Source organism: Typopeltis vanoorti, chromosome 24 (genome assembly GCF_054136105.1).
Source record: "Typopeltis vanoorti isolate ZY-2024b chromosome 24, IOZ_Tvanoo_1.0, whole genome shotgun sequence".
NCBI lineage: Eukaryota > Metazoa > Arthropoda > Arachnida > Uropygi > Thelyphonidae > Typopeltis > Typopeltis vanoorti.
This window is the reverse complement of record NC_143572.1, coordinates 11,175,214-11,196,034: the sequence shown is the minus strand read 5'-3', so window position 1 is coordinate 11,196,034 and position 20,821 is coordinate 11,175,214. Positions and strand designations below refer to the sequence as shown.

Here is a 20,821-nt window from a genome sequence, read left to right as displayed (position 1 = left end):
AGAAGTATAACATCAGCTGCATAAAGCAAAGAGCTGACATTAACATCTCCAATTTTGATATCATGTTTAATACCACTTTCCTTCATAATGGGATCCATATAGATAATGAATAACAGAGGGGATAATGTACATCCTTGTCTCACACCAGATTTAACATTAAACCATCTTCCTGTTCTTCCTTCAATTCTAACTTACAACTCAAATAAAGGCTAAGTATTGCTTGATATAATACCCCATTGACACCATATAACTGTAGCATATTGAATAGCTTCTCTCTTGTCATATGCCTTTTCCAGATCGACAAAACTTAAGTATAGATCTTTATTCTGGTATCCTAAATATATTATATATTATGCCATTTACTTCAACAAAATTTGATACTTTAATGTCTATATCCCTTTCATTTTCATATGATAAATCACACCCTAAGTATTTGAAAGTATTTATATCAATATTTTGCTTCTAATTGGGTTTTCTCCTTTGAAAACCATTTATTTTTGTCTTTAGATATTCTTTATATTATGTCCTTATGAAATTTAATTAATTTATTCATTTTTGTAAATCATCTTCTGATGTATTCTAAATGCAGTTTGATCATCTGCATATAGTAGTGTATCTTTATTTGTGGATTTTGTTCTGTTATCACTCCATTTTAAATTTAATTTTTCTTGGCTGAATTTGATGTCAGATTGTAACATTCAGAACTGTGGCATCACTTTCAAAATGTATAAATTAGATTTTGTATTGTATCGAAAATGGTTTTCATCCTTTTCCTAAAAACCACATATGAGTTCAAACATAAATAACAGATGTTTCTGTTACCTCAAAATATAGGCAATTGAGAATAACCAAGTTTTGAGTAGTTTTTTTTTCTTTTCCGCAAACTAAATTCTAAATTTAATATAAAATTTATGTTTGTTGTTATGTTCCATCGAGTCGTTTTTGACTCCTGGTGACTCCATGAACATACATTCTCCATTCAGATCTGTCCCTGGCCATATCTTTCAGAATTTCCAAGCGCATTCCAGTTGCTTCTTTAACTCCATCCACCTATCTAATTCTTGATCTTCCTCTTCTCCTGCTTCCATCAACTTTAGCAAGCATCATCATATTCTCCAGATTGTCATTTGCTCTCATAATATGTCTGAAGTATGACAATTTTTGCTTGATGATCATAGCTTCGAGGGAGCAATCTGACTTTATTCTGTCTATCACTGATTTATTAGTTTGCTTTGCAGTCCATGGTATTCTTAGTAAGCGTCTCCAAACCCCTAATTCAAATGCATCTATCTTCCTTCTTTCACTCTTTCTCAGGGTCCAACTTTCACATCCATATACCACAGGGAATACCATTGCTTTCACAATTCTGATTTTTGTTGTGAGGCTAATATCTTTAAAGATCTTGCTTAAATTTGTCATTGCTTTCTTTCCGAGTAAATATTTATGTTACTATACTTTAATTTACACATTGAGTAACTAATGTGCTTAATTTAAAATTGCTCACTCTTCATTTTAAGTTTTTATATTAGGGTTGTCATTGACCAGTGTCGCCTCTCCTGGTTAAAAAAAAATTTCTCTCTCCACCAGATTATAATAACATTATCTCTACAAATTGATCCTTCTTTTTCTTAATCTTCATTTCATCATCCTCACTAGAGCTCCATGGTGTCAGAAGACCCACTGTCATGCACAGCTTGTCATACCTTGCCTTAAACACATTCACCATCTCCATATTCACCACTCTTTCAGGCAATACATTCCAATCACCTACCTCTCTCAATGCGACAAACTTCCTCATTTAGTTACCCTCCTTTATATAGCTTCCAGGGATGGTCTCTTGTTATCTCTCTTCTCACATTCTATGAAAAACTTCTTCCACATTAATCTGATAATAACCCCCTACCAATTTATGTTTCAATCACACTCTCTCCCTTTGCTATCCACTAGACTCTGCAAATTGCATTTCTCAATCTTTCTTCATACCCAACATTTTTAGCGACCAGAAACCACCTTAGTTAGTCATCTCTAAATCCTTTCCAATATCCCTTCATCCTTTTAAAAATCAAATCTGTGCACAGTAATCTCCATATGTGGCTGGAATAAGTTATAATTCACTATACTGTCTTCACAATTTTAGCAGTATATCCCTGAATTTTACGTCTTTTTCCACCATCATCCCTAGATCCTACAACTCTCCGTCTCCTCTAAGATATCATCTCTCCAACTCTTCATTCCTTCTTTGCTTCCTGAATTTTAAAATCTTAGACTTTGCAATATTGAATTAGCAATTGAGTCCACAAATCTTTTGAGCACTTAGCAACAAGCAGCTCCAATAAACTGCCTAATGAAATAGTCTGTAACATCAAGATACACTTTTAGAAAAATATTGAGATACTACCTAATAGGACTAAATAATGTTGACTTCTTTTTTTAAATACAGGTATCCCTTGCTTAACGCGGGATTTGATTAATGTGGCAAAATTAATTGTGGCAGTCCCTTGATATACGCGGCAAGAGTTTTGATTAATGCGCCTTTAAATTTACCATGCAAGAACATGCAAGCCTTGTGGCATGAGCATGATGACGTCATTCCTCCCATGCAGCCGTGCTCCCAGAGCCTGAGTGCTAGCCAGTTACTTCACTGCTAGCATTAAGAGTGGGTGTATTACAAGCTCCAGTTGTTCTCTGTACGTATTTACAAATTATGTTCTTCGTAAATTTTACAGCCCATTAATCATGTCGAAGAATAAGAGCAATCCCACAACCGGGTCATTAACAATACAGACTATTTTATCCAAAGCTGATGAGTATTGCAAGCAAGTAAAGTTGCATCTACATCTGCAAGTATGCAATGCACACGTAACTGGAGTGCTATAATGGTTGAAATGGAAGATAGATCTGTTGATTATTTGGCTATGACTGCAATCAAAAGAGAATTCCAATTAGTGCCTATAATGTCATGGCAAAGCTCTAAGCCTGTTTTCAAGACTTAAAGAGACTAAATATAAAGAAGACAATTCCAAATTTGCAGCTAGCAAAGGCTGGCTTGAAAATTTTAAATCTAGGGCCTGACTAAAGAATGTGAAAATAACAGGTGAAGCTGCAAGTGCTGATGAAGATGCTGCATCCACATTTCCTGCTGAGCTGCAGAAAATTATCGAAGAAAATGATTACGATTACCACCAAATTTTCAATGCAGATGAAACTGGCCTCTATTGGAAAAAAATGCCATCTAGAACTTTTATATCAAAAAAAAGAAGCAGTGCAGCCTGGCTATAAAGTATCAAAAGATTGCTTAACTATTATGCTTGGAGGGAATGCTAATGGAGATTTTAAATTGAAGCCACTGCTTGTCTATCAAACTCAGAACCCAAGGACTTTAAAAGGATGTAACAAGAACTCTTTACCTGTAATTTGCCAGGCGAATCAGAAGGCTTGGGTTACCCAAAGTTTATTCGAAGATTGGTTTGTCTTTTTTTTAACCAGCAGTTGAAGCTTATTGCAAGAGAAATAACTTAGCTTTCAAAGCTCTTTTACTTTTAGATAACGCACCTGGTCATCCAAATTCTCTTAATGATCTGTGTGAGAATGTGAAAGTTTTATTTTTCCCACCAAATACGACATCATTGCTACCACCTATGGACATGGGCGTCATTGCAACTTTCAAAGCCTATTTTCTTAAAAATACATTCTTAAAGGTAGTAGAAACAACAACAATGGGAGAAAATGTGATTACGCTCCAAGAATTTTGGAAAAAATTAACATTAAACACACAATTGAAAACATTCATGACTCATGACAAGTGTCTTCTAGTTGCATGAAAGCTGTTTGGAAAATCCTTTTGCCAGAATGCACTAATGACTTGGGTTGTTTTCAAAATCCTGTGAACAATGTGGTTGAAGAAATCATTGCAATTGGTGAAGACCTTGGTTTTGATGGTGTTGATGCAGATGATGTTAAAGAATTATTGGATTCAAATTCAAAAGATTTCAGTGACAGCGATCTTCTTGAAATTGAACAACAGCACACATATGAAGACAACGAACAAATGGAATGTGAAGATGAGGTTCTAAAGGAGATAACAGTCAAAGAACTGGATGGGATATTTTGCAGTTTAGAATCACTTAAGCAGCACGTAATGGATATGAATCCAGATGTTAATCGAAGAATGCTTGTTTGCTGAGGTCTGGAGAGTCATTTTGTTTGTTATCGTAGAATTTATGCCGATAAGAAAAAAACTAAAACTGTTCAAACGACTCTTGATAACTTCTTTTGATAAAAAAAAAAATTGCAGTAACTAATGTAGTGTTGTGTCTCCCTTTTACCGTCCTATAATTTTTAATTACTCTTACAAGTTTATTTTTATCTTGTTTGTAACAAATTTCTTACTATACGTGATATCACCCAAGTACAAGTTATCTAAGCTCTGCTCCCCTTAGTGTCCTAAAACATTTATATTTTTTAGCTGTGCCATTTAGAACATTTAGTTTATGAAAAGAATCAAAACAAGAAGCAGTTTATTAAATATGTTTAGGTGTGAAACAATTATGCAGTCATGACCTTGAACTCGCAACTTAATTTCTCCCCCCCCCCCACACACACACGGCTAGATTCGTACGTTATTACAAGCGGTGCATTTTGAATGGCAATTTCAGACAACTGAGTTTTCAATGGGCAAAGTTTATTATACACATAAGCACAATACAATGCATTAAAAAAATCGTTAAAACTTAATTCAATACTAAGCTGAAGCAATACAATGCAATACTAACAAAACACAAATGATAGGTTATAAAATTCTATGTGGGAAGGGCGATTATGCTGCCACAAAAGACTCCACACATATGATAAAAGAATATCCTCTCAAATGTTAACAATTGACTAAAACTTCTTATCTGTCTGAGCACAATATTATGATTCAATACCTTAATTAAGCACAATTAGTTTACACGAGTTAACGTTTATTATGTGTACGTTAACTCACGAGAGTAATATGGGTTAAACAGTCCTATCGCTACAATGGTAACCACATTCAATTCTTCAAACAGCGATCAGACAAAATATAGATGACATGCATAAATTTCTAGACACATGATTATTTATCTCTATTAACACTGACAAGCTTATCGTCTTTCTATTCTTAAATGCTCTAAAGTCCTAGTTCAACTCTCGCTCAAGTCTTTCAATTGATTGGTAACTGAACTATAATCACAGCTACATTAAGATTTGAAATAATATAAGATTTTACGATACCGTTTAATAAAAATCTTTTATGCTAGTCTCTGCTCTTGTCTGTAATTTCTGAGGATGAATTCTTCTGTAGTGGACCATATCTGAGATTTCTCGGATCAAGGTGGACCTTCACGTCTTCAACACATCAAGCTTCTTCCAAGGAAACACAACGGATCTGCGATTCTGTAGTCGTGAGATTCACTACGCCGGCACCTCAGATTTTCTTCCCCTTATTTTTTTTTTAAGAACACGGTTGATATAACATCCAGTAGTTACCTTTCTTCTCAGCTGTACGGCATCCCTCCTTTCTATAATAAGGAATTGGGACCAAAATCCCACTTACTTTGTTCCTTGTTATGGTGGAAGGAGAGAGCTCCTGACCGTCACTCAGGAAAACCACATAAGACAATCCATACGAAGATTGGAGAACTGAGAGAGCCTGTTTGGGGGGGGGGGGGGGATTCCTAACCCTTTTATACCATGACCGTACCAGTACCTTCTGCAATTAATCCCCCCCCCCCCTCCAATGTCTGGATACGCTTTTAGTGACCAGTTAGGGTTGCATTTTTCTGCCGAAATTCCTGCGGGCCGTATGCACGCGACTGACTCGTGCCGATGTCCAAAATTGGGAACCTTGACCTTGGACCTTACCTCGTTTCTTGCTAACCCTATGAGTCACATTTATTAAACTTTATCAGCTTACCAAAATTTTCCAAGAATTGACATCAATTTATAATCCCTTGTTTCAATTGTTTAACAACGAGCCTTTACATGCAAAATTCTTATTACCTATATTCTATAATTTAATTATCTTATTTTCAACATATTACAACAAATTTTCTTATGTGAGTTAACAAATATTTTCAGTTGTATTTCACGCTTAGAGGCAAGTATATTTCCCCCCTTTTTTTTTTTTTTTTTATAAAGGTTCCTACTTGTTAAATTGTGATCAAAATAAATTCTTTTTAGGAACTTTATTAGGTACAAGTGTTTATTAAATGTTTCCTTTCATTCATTTTTTATCTTTCCTAAAAGAGTACCATATAAAACAAACTATTAGTACAGTAGTCGATCATGGATGAATTGTACTTTTTACCATTGATTATTATATTTGATTAACGCAATTTTGATATACGCAGTAACATCGAGGGATACCTGTACATATTATAAGAAATTACTCTCAATTATATGCTGTATGTATATGTGTGCCTTCATAGATAGTCATTTAATTTTTTAGGTTGTTTACAACCTAAAAAACAACCTATTTTTAGTGATTATATTTACATTTATATTTTTATAGTTACCAGTACAGCTACGGCCCTTTGTTATACACGTTGTACAGTTCCTTCTAGTCTGTTTCCTATTTTGTTCATTATTCCTAATCTTTTTTTTTAACCATCAATCTCTATATTACAACTTGAAAAATAATTGCAGGATATTTTTTTATATATGTGGTATTACTTTTTTACTACCTACTATTATCACTTGTTTTGTTCTAAATACTTGTTGCATTGTTGTATTATATTTTCATGTATACTACTTATTCAGTGTTAATAAAATTTCAATGTCAATCCCACTTGCCCATTCATCCAGTCTTTTAACATCCTCTCATAAAGGTCATTGCTTTACTCCTCATAGTTATTCTCAATCTTTCATTGTCTTACAAATAACTGCATATCACCATTCAGACTTTCCCAGTATCATTAACAGGTTATGAATCCCAATATATGAACTCTATAGTAGCATATTAGTGAACTTATCCCTTAGTACACAGTGTATGTTATTTTGGAATTATGGCTAAAGCAACAAAGATTACAAGATCAGTCTTTTAATGGAGGGATAATTGTATGGAAATCATTGAAATTAAAGAACACGCAATCACAATAAAGATACTTTACTAAGATTATGCTGCTAAATTATATATATTTTGGTTTGTGATAACAAACCATCTTCAGTTTAAAAGAATAAACAATAGAGAGTGCAAATTAAAAATACATGCTATAAATAATGGTTATCTTCTCATGTTCAGTCATAAGGGTACCAGGTTGTAAACTTCAAAGTGGTACTTTGATATTACACTATTATACGGACCCACCTAATAATTTCCCAAATTGTGGGACATGGATAGTTGTCTATCATTGAGGGTAAGGTTGGGACAATATAGAAGAACCTGAGTACTCTCTTTGAAGAGATGTTCCATTTTGCAGATAATTTTATATATCAAATTTGCATCATTCTAATGGATCCTGTGACTAGTATGATTCCATGTTCTGCAAAGCTGGACTGGTGACATGCTGGCCTGGTTGGCAGAGTGGTTAGCATATCCGCTCTCCAGCCAAAAGGCTGTGGGTTCGAATCCCACCATGGCCATGGATTCTTGTGATTGTCTGTGAAAATACTAGTGGCATTGGTGTAGATGATGAAGGTAGTTGCTGTGGGTGGAGACGGACAGTCGTAGAGTAGATGCCCTCCCTCAATGAGTCTTTGGACTCCCTGGAGATGTTATGTAATAATAATATAAGATTGGTGTTTTGAAATATGTTTTAAATGGAACAGTTTATTTATTCAAAATAGGATAATTTACAGTTACAAAGAACTTGAGAGATGTCAGGTGGCAACAGTGGGCGAATTTGATATTTAAGAGAAGATAAAAGTAGGTTTGCGTGGCTGAAGTTTAAATTTCTTAAGAACACAAGACACACTCAGAAATGCCTTTAATATATTGGATATTGGAATCATCTTTTCTTGTAGAATTTAAGATGTTTTGGGGTTGTAGCTGTTGATAGCAGATGTTTGATTGATGGTAGAAATTTCTTGCTGTAGAGACATTTCAGGAACAGACATCGACAACATGCTCTTGACAGCAATATTAGTTTGATTATATCCTACATAATATATCATAGTCGTGCGTTCAATCTCAGACCTAATAATTTGTAAGTTTTAGTTAATTCTATGGCTCATTTTTACCCTGATAATGATCAGTGTTGAAACTGAGACATGAAGTAAAAACTTACACATTATTCACATTATATCATCAATCAATAAACAGATTCATTTATTAATTCCATAAAATAAAACACAATGTATATTGGTGTGTATACAAATTGTTAGAGTATATAAAAAAAAAAAAAAACTAATGCAAATTGACATTAGTTTTTAGTGGCAACCCATTTCATTCATTCATCACTCTTCAAGAAAAAAAACTAGTTCTCGTACTCTTGCTAACAACAATTATTCTATTTCCAGGGATAACTTAGTTTTCCCATTTTTAATCATGCACTGAAAAAAAAATTAGTGGCAACCAATTTCATTCATTTACCACTCTTCAAGAAAAAAAACTAGTTCTCGTACTCTTGCTAACAACAATTATTCTATTTCCAGGGATAACTTAGTTTTCCCATTTTTAATCATGCACTGAAAAATTTCCGCTGTATCCTGTATTAACTTAACTCATATGTCTCTATCATGTCCTCCCCTTTTCTGCAAATCAAGCAATTTCTTTGACCACAAAACTTCCATCTATCCTCATTCTGTAGACTTGGATCCCACCTTTTGGATCTTCTGTACATTAGTTCAGATGGGTCATATCAAAGCCTTATAAAGAGGTATAACTTCATCTCTGCTTGGAAATTTTTGTTTAATAATCATGTAATCATTAATTATTAAAATTTCTATAGCTATTTTTAGTCACTTTTGCAATGTGCTTCTGAACTTTTAACTCACAGTCCACCAGCACCTCCCAAATCTTTAGCCTCTTTTATTTCCTGCAGTCCAATTCTATCAGTGTAGTGCAAAACATAGCTGGTATCTTCTTTTGTTCAGGACACTCCCTTTCACCACATAATTTCTAGCACTATATAAATTCCAAGTCTGCAAAACATGAAGGTCACACATTTTAAAGTGGTGCACCACTTTAAAATTCCTAAGAACCTCTTAGGAATGCGATGCTGTTGTCCCAAGTAGGGAACTTTGTTGGATGGATGACCCTCATCCCTCCCTTACAGACTATCCAGATTTTTTCTTATAGATGCTCTGCTTCTTCATTGTCTTTTATGTAAATATTTTCCTACTTACTAAAAGCCTACTTAAAACAGCATTCAAAAGAATTCATATATCATGAACAATTACCAGTGTATTACAGTTAGAAATTAAAAATTAAACAACTAGTGAAGATATATGGAGAATGGATTCTCTCCTTGTATACAGTGGTGAGACAGCCAAGTGAAAACTAATACTATTAGAATCAAATGAAGTGAGGCCTCAAAAAACTTCCATGTTTTCCAAAAAAAAAAAACTCCATGTAGTTTTTTAAAATTGTGAAGAACCTATTTGGGCTTCTGACTTAATGTTTAATCCTCACCTTTTTGTGGTGCATCCCAAAGATGGGTTGGCAATTTAGGGTTTAGCTGACAAAATTGTATTCTTTGCTGGCTTAAATCAAAAAGCAGTGATGTACAGTAAGATGAAAAGTCATGCTGGCTTAGGCATTTGGTTAAACAAATCCCCAGCGTTTTTATTAGGGATCTAGGGCAAACAGCAAAAAAAGTCAGGTACTGGAACAGACTCAAATTTGGCATAATCAGCAGAAGTAGTATCAACAAAAAACTAGTGGAACTGGCAGAAGAATTAGAGAAGTATCACATCGACATAATTGGTGCTATTACTGAAATAAATTACTGAAATAAAGAAGAGAAAAACAGTTTTTAATCCTTTTAAATAACACTACAATATATTATATTCATGAGTGATCATCATGGAAAAGGAGTAGCTATAATCTTCAACACCAAACACAAAGATAATCTTGAATGGCTGGCAATATTGAGTAGAGTGATGTGAGCAAACATCAAGGTGGGAAATTGGACAATGAGCTGAGGAATTTTTTGAATCATAGTAGAAGAATTTTTCAAGTCATTAAAGAAGGCAACTGATATAAAGAAAAAAGAAAGTCCATGTCGCTGATCTAAACAGAGTAAGAAATGAATGGCAGACATATAGAAATGTTTTTTATTTTTTTAAATAAAACCTGTGGTGCAATCATAATTAAAAGAAACACTGTGGTTAATAAGTGTTTCTTTTAATTTTAATATAGAAATGTGTTGAAAATTGGGTCAGCAAAAGGACTAGTTATTGCTGACACTAGCATAAAGATGTGCACAAATTTACTTGAAGAGAACATACAAGGAATAAGAAAAGTTTTGTGGATAGGGATATCTTCATGATGGTTTGGGACACAAGTATACAGGAGATTTGATAAAATGGTAGCAATCACCATTTAGTTTTGAGCAGAATAAAAATTAAATATCGTATTGAAAGAAAAATATGTAAGAAAGTTTTTAAAATAATCAAAGTTGAGAATCTTTCAGAGGTGCAGACAAAGTATACAAATGCTACTGGAAGGAAAATGGAGCTTGAAAACAATAATCTAACCTTAGAGACTGCAGAAAACATTGATTCAGCCAGAAAGGCATGTGGTGAAATTGTCTGCAAAGATAGAGAAATCAGAATTTCAGTGGTGGATTTAAGAAGTGAAAGAGGCAGTTCTGGAAAAGAAGAAAGCATATTGAGAGTTCTTAGCAAGTAAGGCATCAGGTACCCAAAGAAAATGCTGCAAAATATAAGAAAGCAAAGCAGTCTGTAAAGTAGCTAAACAAAAGTCTTGGGAAAACTTTGGTAAGAATATAGAAGATAAATATCAGGAAGGTGGCAAAATGTTCTGGAGGCTGTTGACAAAGCTTAGAAAAGGAGGAAAGCTTACTGTAAAAGTAATCAGGGTGATAAAGGTGACATGAAAACTGAATATGATATCCTAGATATGTTGAGTGCAATGGTAGAAAATATTCAAGAGAAATACATGCATTTTTGATTGCACTTGCAGTAATAGTAAAGATTATTAGACATATGTACACAAGAATAAAGAATTTTTATTATTGCAAATATTTCAAATTGAAATGCATCCTGGACACATACACGCCTGAACCTGTACAGCGAGTCCCTATCCTATACATTGCAAGTATTTTGGAGGTGATTGCAAAAATCCTGAAATGATAGTCTAGTCTCTACATCCTTCCCTATCAACAAAATCTCCTCTTGGTTACCATCCACAAAAGATAAACCGATCCTTCTCTCCTTTCCTGGTATGCACCAGGTTCAATGTGAGTGCCCTCTGCTCGTACTTGAGACAAACAGGACTGAATGTCCTGTTTGTCCAAAAATCTAGTTTTGCTCACAGTGGAGTGAACACTGATCACATTATCCTCTTGTCCAATATTCACCTTTTACATACTGTCATTTTAGGTTTGTGCAGTTATTTAAAGAGAGTGCTAAAGCACTTCTACACTGCCCAAACTTAAATCAGAATGAAATAATGTGAATGAATACAAAGTATGTCTAATAATCTTATCAGGAGTACATATTAATGCTTGTTAATAAAAACCGTCAAAAATCTGAAATATGGAAAGGCAGCTAGAGTTGATGATATTCAACCAGAAATTCTGAAATATGGAGGTATAAAAGTTTTTCAGTGGCTAATTCACTGCATAATTCAGAAGGCATGGTCAGAAAGTTGAATTCAGATGATTGGGGGAGAAGGAAGGAAAAAACTTTGCAAGGAAATAAATTTTTTATTTCTGCCTTATAACAATTTGATCTTTTTTAAGCAGTTGAGTCCTTTTGAATGTATTGCAATTAAGTTGGCAGGTACTAGAATAAATATGAATGTTTGTTGTATGAGTTTGAGAATACAAGCAAGTTTCATGAAGGCTATTTTTATTGCTGTAATAAATGATGTTTGCATTAGAAAAGTGACTCAGTAGCAACAACTTCCTTTAGTTGGAAACATTGATTCTTTAGCCATAGAGAAGAAGATTTATACAAGGCTTTTCAAATCAGGTTAGCCAGTCTTATACAAAGGTGGCAAGCTTTTTTTCCCTCCCATAAGCTCAGGCTTTTCATCCCATGAAACATATACAGTAGCCATGCAGCAGTATACAGACATAATACACACACCTCATAGCTTTAATTGCTTTGGTGGTGTAATCAAACCAACCAACTGCTTAATCATGAGGAGATGCAGAAATATTTCTGCAAATTCATTATTAAAAATTATGGAAACAACTATTGTGTTATAGTAAACCTTCAGTTTAATATAAACCAAAATAATCACTAATGTTTTCAACCCTCACATTAAGGTCATCATTTGGAGTATACACATATATACAAAGAAACAATCTACATGGTATGCTAAAGTTACATTAATTTAGTCAACCATTAAAACTATTAGCTTGATGTCTAGTGAAAAAAAAAACCTTACTACATCAAAGCTAGAGTCTTGTTATTATTATCTATTTGGTTACAAATCATTAAGAGATATATTAAGCTAGAGAGCAACATGCTCTCACATAATTACTGATATAAGTAAACATAAATTAGAACAAAATGGTATGCATGGTGGCCAATAAGGGCTGAAATTATTGTTTAGAGTTCTAAAGTAAACGTTTGCTGGAAAACTTGAAAAACTCAATGAATGTGTGCCATCCAAATTCTTAGGATTTTTATGTCACCATTATTGTTAAGATTAGAATGGTTGATCAAAATTTCACAGGCTTCTTTAAATTTGTGTTCATACCAGGTTTTTGTATGATTATAGAATAGATACTTTTCCAATCAATTTGATGTAAGGTGTTAAGAGCATGATCTGAGAGGCCTGCATTGCCAAAATTGTTAAATTTAATGTGTCATTTGCGTTCTTTTTTTACAAATAGGAATTGTACATCCAGTTTCACCAGTTACAGTAAGTTACAGGTGCAATGGATATGGTATACTCCACATTGGACCAAGGGGTGGGGGAATGAATATGTTTTTTAATTTTATAGGTGGTTTATATGCATATAATATTGCATACTGTAATGCAAAAAATGCATATAATATAATATGCATTTTTTATGCAGTTTTATGAAGAACTTTATTGATAACATTTTTGCTATAGCCATTATTTATAAATGCATTGCTAATAATTTGTAATTCTTGTGAGCGTGTTCATTAGAGCAAATTGTTATAGCTCTGTTTTTTGAGGGTGTTAATGACTCCAAGTTTTTGTGAAGGGTGGTGATAACTACTAATTACTGTGTAAAATGCGATGCGATGAAATTTTGTTAAAATTCTCCGACATCGATTTTACAGAGATTATTAATCATGTAAAAAGAACAAAGTTTGTATATTACTGTATTTTAACAGTTAAATGCTGATTGTTAACTTGTAAAGGTAGCTGACTAAAAGAATGACATAGAATTGTAAACGAGTTATAAAATATTGTAAAGGTTCAAATTGTACATAACGTTGATTTAAAGTTAAATTCTGATGCAAAATCGTAAAAGGTAACTAAATGTTAAAGTATTTCTGCCTCAAGTTAAGAGGATTAGACCGCATTATGTTGGCAACCTGAGTGAACAAAGGAGCTGAAGGTCACTCAGATGTGGAGATTTTGCTGCCAAAACTGAAGGTCAAGACAACTGATGTCAGTATGTTTACAGAAGATCCGGGGATTCTCTGACCCTAAAACAAAGAACTTTGAATTGTATAAAGGTGGTCTTGAGAACCTCAGAAGGCTCTGATTTTTTCCTCTTGCTAAGTTTGTTGGCCTGCTCGGACTCCCGAGATTTTGTTGGAACGTGACCCCTAGGTACGGGGAACCCCAGGAGAGTCAATTTATTCTTTGGAGATGTGTTTCCAGTAATGGAACATGCCACCCACAGTAGATCCAGTACTGACAGAGAGTAGTGTTTCGATTCCTAGGAAAGAACTACAAAAGAACTAGTGCCAAGAGCCATTCAGTGAAGGCCAGTATATAGGACAGAATGGAGCAGTGTTAGCTGAACTGTCATAAATCTTCAAAGTTGGTAGGACTGTATATGTTACTGCAAATTTGTGAGTAGATTCCTTTGTACTAATGCTAAGGTAATGATTAAGAATTGTATGTTCACTGAACAATGCTCTGTTAAAATAATTGTAAAGTCACTATAAGAAATAATTGAGGCTGAGTGTTAGCTAGTGTATATTAAGAAAGAATGTTTAGCCAACAATAACAGCCAGTAATTGTCGAGAGTTGTAAACAAGTTATTTAAGTATTGTGAATAGCAAATCTAATTGTAAAGGTTACGATTTGAGCTCAAGATAGGTATTAGAGAGAAACTGTTCAATTGTGTACTATATTGTAAAGTTGCTTAAGGTTAAATAAACATGTTTTGTTTGCTTAAAATTATCGCCTGATCTTTGACCAATGCACTGTCTCACAAAAAATAATGGAACCCGTGTGCTTAAGTAGAGTAATTGCCGCAACTGAATGATGAAGGTTTATTTTAGAAAGTGATCTATCCTATAAGTGTTATAACTAATCTTCTCATGCTGTACAATTAATTCAGGATGGTGCAGTTGATAAATAATATAAATTTTTCTTGAATTACATAGTGTGGGAAGATAGTAAACTATAACCATGAATTGCCTATTTCAGAGGCCTTTTTATTAACAGCTCGAGCTCTTGTAGGAAGTATAAAGGATTACATGCGGGGGACTAAGTTAATTGGATTAGAATAAGGTAAAGTGTATTAAATGGATAGTAACTGTAAGGAGCACAAGCTATAGTATAGATATAATAGAAAAGGGGAAAAGTTCACATAGTTGAAGAAAACGTAGTTAAAGATAAAGAAGGGAATAATACGAAGGAGCAGACAAAGATAGAAGACAGCAGTCAACCAACCACTGACAAAGAAATAATAAATATAAAAATATTACAACTGCATTCTGGTTTCCTTGTATATATGTGTATACTCCAGGTGATGACTTTAATGTGAAGGTTGAAATGTTGAGTGATTATTTTTGTTTATATTAAACTGAAGGTTTTAATTATAACACAGCAATTGTTTCCATACTTTTTAATAATGAAAGCTGATCACCATGTAACCATGAAGGAAAGTATTTCTGTTGAAATTTGTCACATATTAGTGAAAAGTATAAAGTATGTAGACTGTTGTATAGCAGAGACCAAAGCCATGTGCTTATGCCATATGTACATAGTTATTTGTCTGAAGTTCCTAATAATAATTATCTAAACAATGTATAGATAATTATTAGGATAATTATTTGATATGCATATCAAAATATGACAGTGGAGACAAATAATACATTAAAAATTACTTTTCTGAATGCCTGTCTATTTAATAAAAATAATTTCTTATTCTGGATTTGTTTCAGAGTGCCAGAAGTAAAAAATGTAATTCTCTCGGGATTTCACGAGGAGGTGAGTTTTGTAAAATAACTTACTGAATTAATATTACTAATACAGCTAAAAATAAAATTAAGAGCTCATTATATTTTTATTTAGATTTTTCTGCTAATTATTAAATGAGCATTTCTCTTTATATTCCTTTTCATTTGGAGCACATGAAACATATACAGAAAAAAATAAATGCATGTTTGTTCCAGCTCCCACACAGCACTGATAAGTTATAAATTCTGTTATTTCTTATGTCTCAGTTGGTATGCCCTTTTAGTTGGAAAGACCTCGGGTTTGAATTTCATCTAGGACAGAAAGAACCTTTATAAGGGCTTTTCATGTGAAGATTAATTAGCCAGTCACAGAGGTGACAGGGTTTTTTTTTTTTTTTTTTTACTCCCAAAAGCTCATGGTTTTGATATTGCAAAACAGACCAATCAGCCCAAGTCCAAAACATATGTAATTCACATACATAATTACAGCCTTTATTACTTTCTTTGGCCATAATTCTAAAAGAACAACAACGTAAAACAGCAGTGGTTTGGGATGTCAACATTTTTCTGATTTAGTGAAATGTAGCCATTGGCTAAGAATGTGTTGTGTGTGTAGTTAAGTTCAGTAATCAGAGCATTATTATCATTACCTTCATCTACCTGGAAAAATTGATTTGGTCTGATGATCATGATGATGCCCTCAACTACCTACTTAACCAATTCCCACCAAATTCAGAAAAATATTGACATTCCTAGCTCATCTCCAAAACAGACTACTTAAATCCATTACTATCCCATATTAGGGCATGAAAATTTAGCAAAAACCTTAAATAAATACACTCTGTGGCTACCTTTAAACCACACAAAAAAAATTAGCATCCCTTTTCTGTTATATAGACCATCTGAAGTCTCTAGATCTGTTTGATGTTATAGCAAGTGTCCTGCAGCTGTTTAGCTGTTCTAATCAGTCAATTGACCATGTTTTGTCTCATTTCACAAGATGTGCTGGAGAAAGGCTACCTTCACTGTAGTAAATACAAATCTCGATGCACAAAACTCAAATCTGGGAAACACTTATCCACAAACCAACAGCCAAGAATATTCAATTAAATTCACTAGGTAATATTATTTAGGACTAATTAGCAGAGAAACAACAGCCTATCTTTGTTTCTTCTCGATCTCACTTAAGTGATGCCTTCATGCACACATCTATATATGCTTTTGTTCCTTGATGGTACCAGTTTGACTTTGGTGAAATAAAGTATTAATTAAATTAAATTATTTTAATTACTGTATCATCTGTATTGTCATTGCATTCTTAAAAATACCAGTATATGAAACTGGATACTGAGACTTATTGTGCCTGTGGTCCACAGTTTGTTTCTAAAACACAGAAATGTTTTGCAAAAATTTGGAAAAGGGAGCAAAGCTAATGGCACATCCTTCTTGGGTTTTTATTTCTGACATCGACAAGTCATTTCTGGTACCATGTTCCCAACATGAATACATGCATAAATTCATGGAAAGAAGACACGAGAAAAAAAAAGTTCTTATTGATAGTGATATCTTAATATCGGTTCAGGGTGTACAAGTAGGAGGTAATCACCATTTAGTTTTGAGCAGAATAAAAACAAACATACTATGAAAAAGAAAAATGTGTATGAAAGCTTTCAAAAGAATCATTGAAACTGCTTTCAGAAGTGAACTGTAGACTCAATTATACAAACATTCTTGTATAATTTGAGTTTACTCCATTCTTGGAGTAAAAATGAAAGTGTTTGAAAGCAAGAACCAATCTTAGAGATCCAGCATAAAAATTTGAAGGAAACAGTTGATTCAGCCAGAGACATGTTTTGAAATTGTCTGCAAAGATAGAAAAATCTAAAATCATGGTGGACTCAAGAAGTTAAAATCGCATTCCTGTAAAAGGAGAAATCATGTTGAAAGTTCTTGGCAAGTGAGTCAATGAAATAGAATACAGTGAAAAATGTAAGCAAGCCTAGCTGTGTTTAAAAAATAGCTAAATAAAAGTGATGGGATGATTTTAATATGAATATAGAAGATAAATATCATGAAGATAAATATAAAACCATTCTGGATGCTATTGAAAAAGCTTAGAAATGAATGAACAAGTACTATAAAAGGAATTAGAGATGGAAAAAAAGTGATAATATCAGGTCATCCCAAAAGTAATGTCATTTTTAGCACTAAGTTTTGAAAGGATATAAAAAATAAATCACTTGCTAATTTAATCAAGTATATATTCTCCATTTGAATCGATAACGTTCTTCCAATATCGTGAATGCTTCATAATGTGATTTCTATAGAATTCAGGAGGTTTGGAGGCAAATAAGTCGCATAGGGTCAATTTCAGTTCATTAATGAAATGTTGCAAACTTTGAAATAAGTGGTAATCAGAAGGTGCAAGATCAGGAGGATGTTGAAGCTTTTCCCAGCCAAGTTTCTTAATCTTGGTACAGGTGATTCTTGCACTATGAGGGCATACGTTATCATGCTGAAAAACAACATCCTTTCAATTGACCAGAGAACACCTCTTTTCTTTCAGGTTTTTCATTTGGTTAGTTGAGTTGTTCATAGTATACTTCAGCCGTGATTTATTTTGTGGTAAGAGTTCAAAGTGTATAATATCAGCGCCACATTCCACCAAACGCTTAACAAAACCATCTGAGGTTGAAGATCTTGTTTTGGCTGAGGTTTTCCTGTTTCCTTGAATGAACCCACTGCCTTCAGCACCTAACATTCTTGTAAAGTATCCACCTTTCATCACCAGTGACTACACAACTCAAAAACAGAGATTGAACCTCTCAAGAATGAAGAGCAGTGCAGATGTTGACATGCTCTCTTCGATTGTTGTTCGTCAGTTCATGTGGAACCCACTTGCCAAGCTTAGACACTATTCCAAGTTCATGCAAATAGCGATGAAATTAAGATCTTTTGCTAAATCTTCAACAGTTGCATTGGCATCTCTTGGAATAGCGATTTCCAGCATATCATTATCAAGAGAGACGGGACACCCAGAGCGAGAGGAGTCTTTCAAGCTAAAGTCCTCTTGTGAAAATTTTTGGAACCTTCGCTGGCACTTTGCACATTCAAAACTTTATCAACATACACATGCACATTTTTTACAGTGTTAGCAGCATTGTTGCCTTTTTTGAATTCATCAAGCATGATGTGTCTAATGTGCTCTTAAGTGACCTCCATAGTAATAAAGGGCTATTTAAATAATAACTTATGTATGATGTTCTTGCAAAGTGGAATTCCTTAGAATGTGGCCTCCTCAGTTTAGTGATACATATAAAGCTTTAAAAACTCATGTTTAGACAAGCTGGGCTACGTTTAAACAAGTACAGCATACTTTTTGGGATGACCTAATATTTTTGATATATAGGGTAGTTAGAAAATTCAGAACTCCATGGCGAACACAGGAAGTTAAAGAGGCAGTGAAGGAAAAGAAGAAAGCATATCAAAAGTTCCTGGCAAATAAGTCAGCTTGTGCTCTTAGAGAATACAGAGACAAATGTAAAAAAGCTAAACACTGTGTAAAATTAACTAAACAAAAGTCATGGGAAAACTGGTAAGAACTTAGAAAATAAATATCAAGAAGGTGGCAAGATATTCTGGAGGTTGTTGAAGAACCTCAGAAATGGAGGAAAGAGTGCTGTAAAAGGAATTACAGATGATAGAGGTGACAGGAAAACTGGAGAAAAAGATATCCTTGAAGTATGGACTAATTACTTGGAAAAATTGCTAAATCAAACAAGCAGTGACAGCACAGTGGTAAAAATCAGTCAACAGAGATGCAGTCAGGAATACATATCCATATTTGAAGTAGAAAAAGCTATCAAAGGCCTGAAATGTGGAAAGGTAGCAGGAGTAGATGATATTCGATCAGAAATGCTCAAGCATGGAGGTATAAAAGTCTTACAGTGGCTGCAGTGCATAGTTCAGGATGGCTGGACAGAGGGACGAATTCCAGATGATTGGAGTAGAGCTCTCATAGTACCCATATATAAAAAGGGAAATAAAACTGAATGCAAGAATTACAGAGGTATTTCTCTACTGAATGTTCCTAGTAAGATTTATGCAAGTATACGATAGAAATGGTTGAAAAGGATTGTGGAAGAGAAACTTGGTGAAGAACAAGCTGGATTCAGGCCAAAATTGAGGCTGTCAGGATCAGATCTTCACTTTACGACAAATAGTTGAGAAATCATGGAAATATAACAAAAATGTGAATTCAAGTTTTGCAGATCAGGAAAAGGCATATGGCAAGGTGCCAAAAGAGAAGCTATTCAAAACGCCACAGTTATATGGTGTCGATGGGCATTATATCAAGCAATAATTAGTTTTTTTGGAACCATTTATGTGGACGATGTTATACTTCTAAATAAATTCGCTAGAAGTCTCCAAGATTCCCTGACAAAATTGAATAACTGTTGTAATATAGATATAGTATGAATGTAAGCAATAACAAAGACAATGAAAATAGGCAGAAGCATTGAAAATATTAACTGCATCGTGAATGGAGAACCTGTGGAACAAGTAAAACATTTCAGCTACTTAGGCACAATTTTTAGTGAAGATGGTAAATTAAATATGGAAATAGACAACATAATCAACAAAGCTGGTATATGGTAGGAAGTCAATTGAATAAATTCATATGGAATAAGAGAGAAATTAGTCAGAACACTAAATTAGCTGTATACAAGACAGTATTCAAGCCAATTTTAACTTTTGGATCTGAGAGCTGGGTCAGAAGTAAAATACTTGACCATCTGAGAAAGATTAGAGGCATCAACAGATGGCATCAATTGCAATATCATATTAAAAACAAGGATATTAGGAAAGAATTTGATATTGTCAGCATCCAGGAATGCGTTAGCAGAGCTAATCTCAGATGGTATAGTCACTTAAACAGAATGGGCGAGGAAAGATTAGCAAAACAAGTGTTCTCTGCCAGGTTGGCAGGGAAACGACCCAGAGGAAGACCAAGATATAGATGGATTGATACGGTACAATGTGCCTTAGAAGATAGAAATATAAGATGTGATAACGTTGGAGTCTTGATAGGTAACAGACTGATTTAGAGGAAAATTGTAGATAGGAAGTTGGTAATAATGTAAATTTTTTATGTAGTACTTTCATATCCTGTACACCCCTTGAGGCCACATGGCAGGAATTTGATGATGATGATTATGAGGGTAGTTAGTTTGAGTGGTTGTGAAATAAGGCTGTCAGTGAAAGAATTCAGTCAGATGTACGTATCATTACTTGAACAAAAAACTATCTGAAATCTGAAAATTCAGCT

General features: G+C 33.9%; 1 protein-coding gene across 9 annotated transcripts in view; it reads left to right on the top strand.

The window, feature by feature from the left end:
- Nucleotides 1-20,821, top strand: part of LOC150092925 (RWD domain-containing protein 4) — a 143,784-nt gene that overhangs the window by 81,736 nt on the left and 41,227 nt on the right. For all 9 annotated transcript variants that reach the window (XM_090413365.1, XM_090413362.1, XM_090413361.1 and 6 more), the window contains exon 6: nt 15,478-15,523. In XM_090413365.1, coding sequence (XP_090269491.1) covers nt 15,478-15,523 — 46 coding nt within the window. The remainder of the gene's footprint in view (nt 1-15,477; nt 15,524-20,821) is intronic.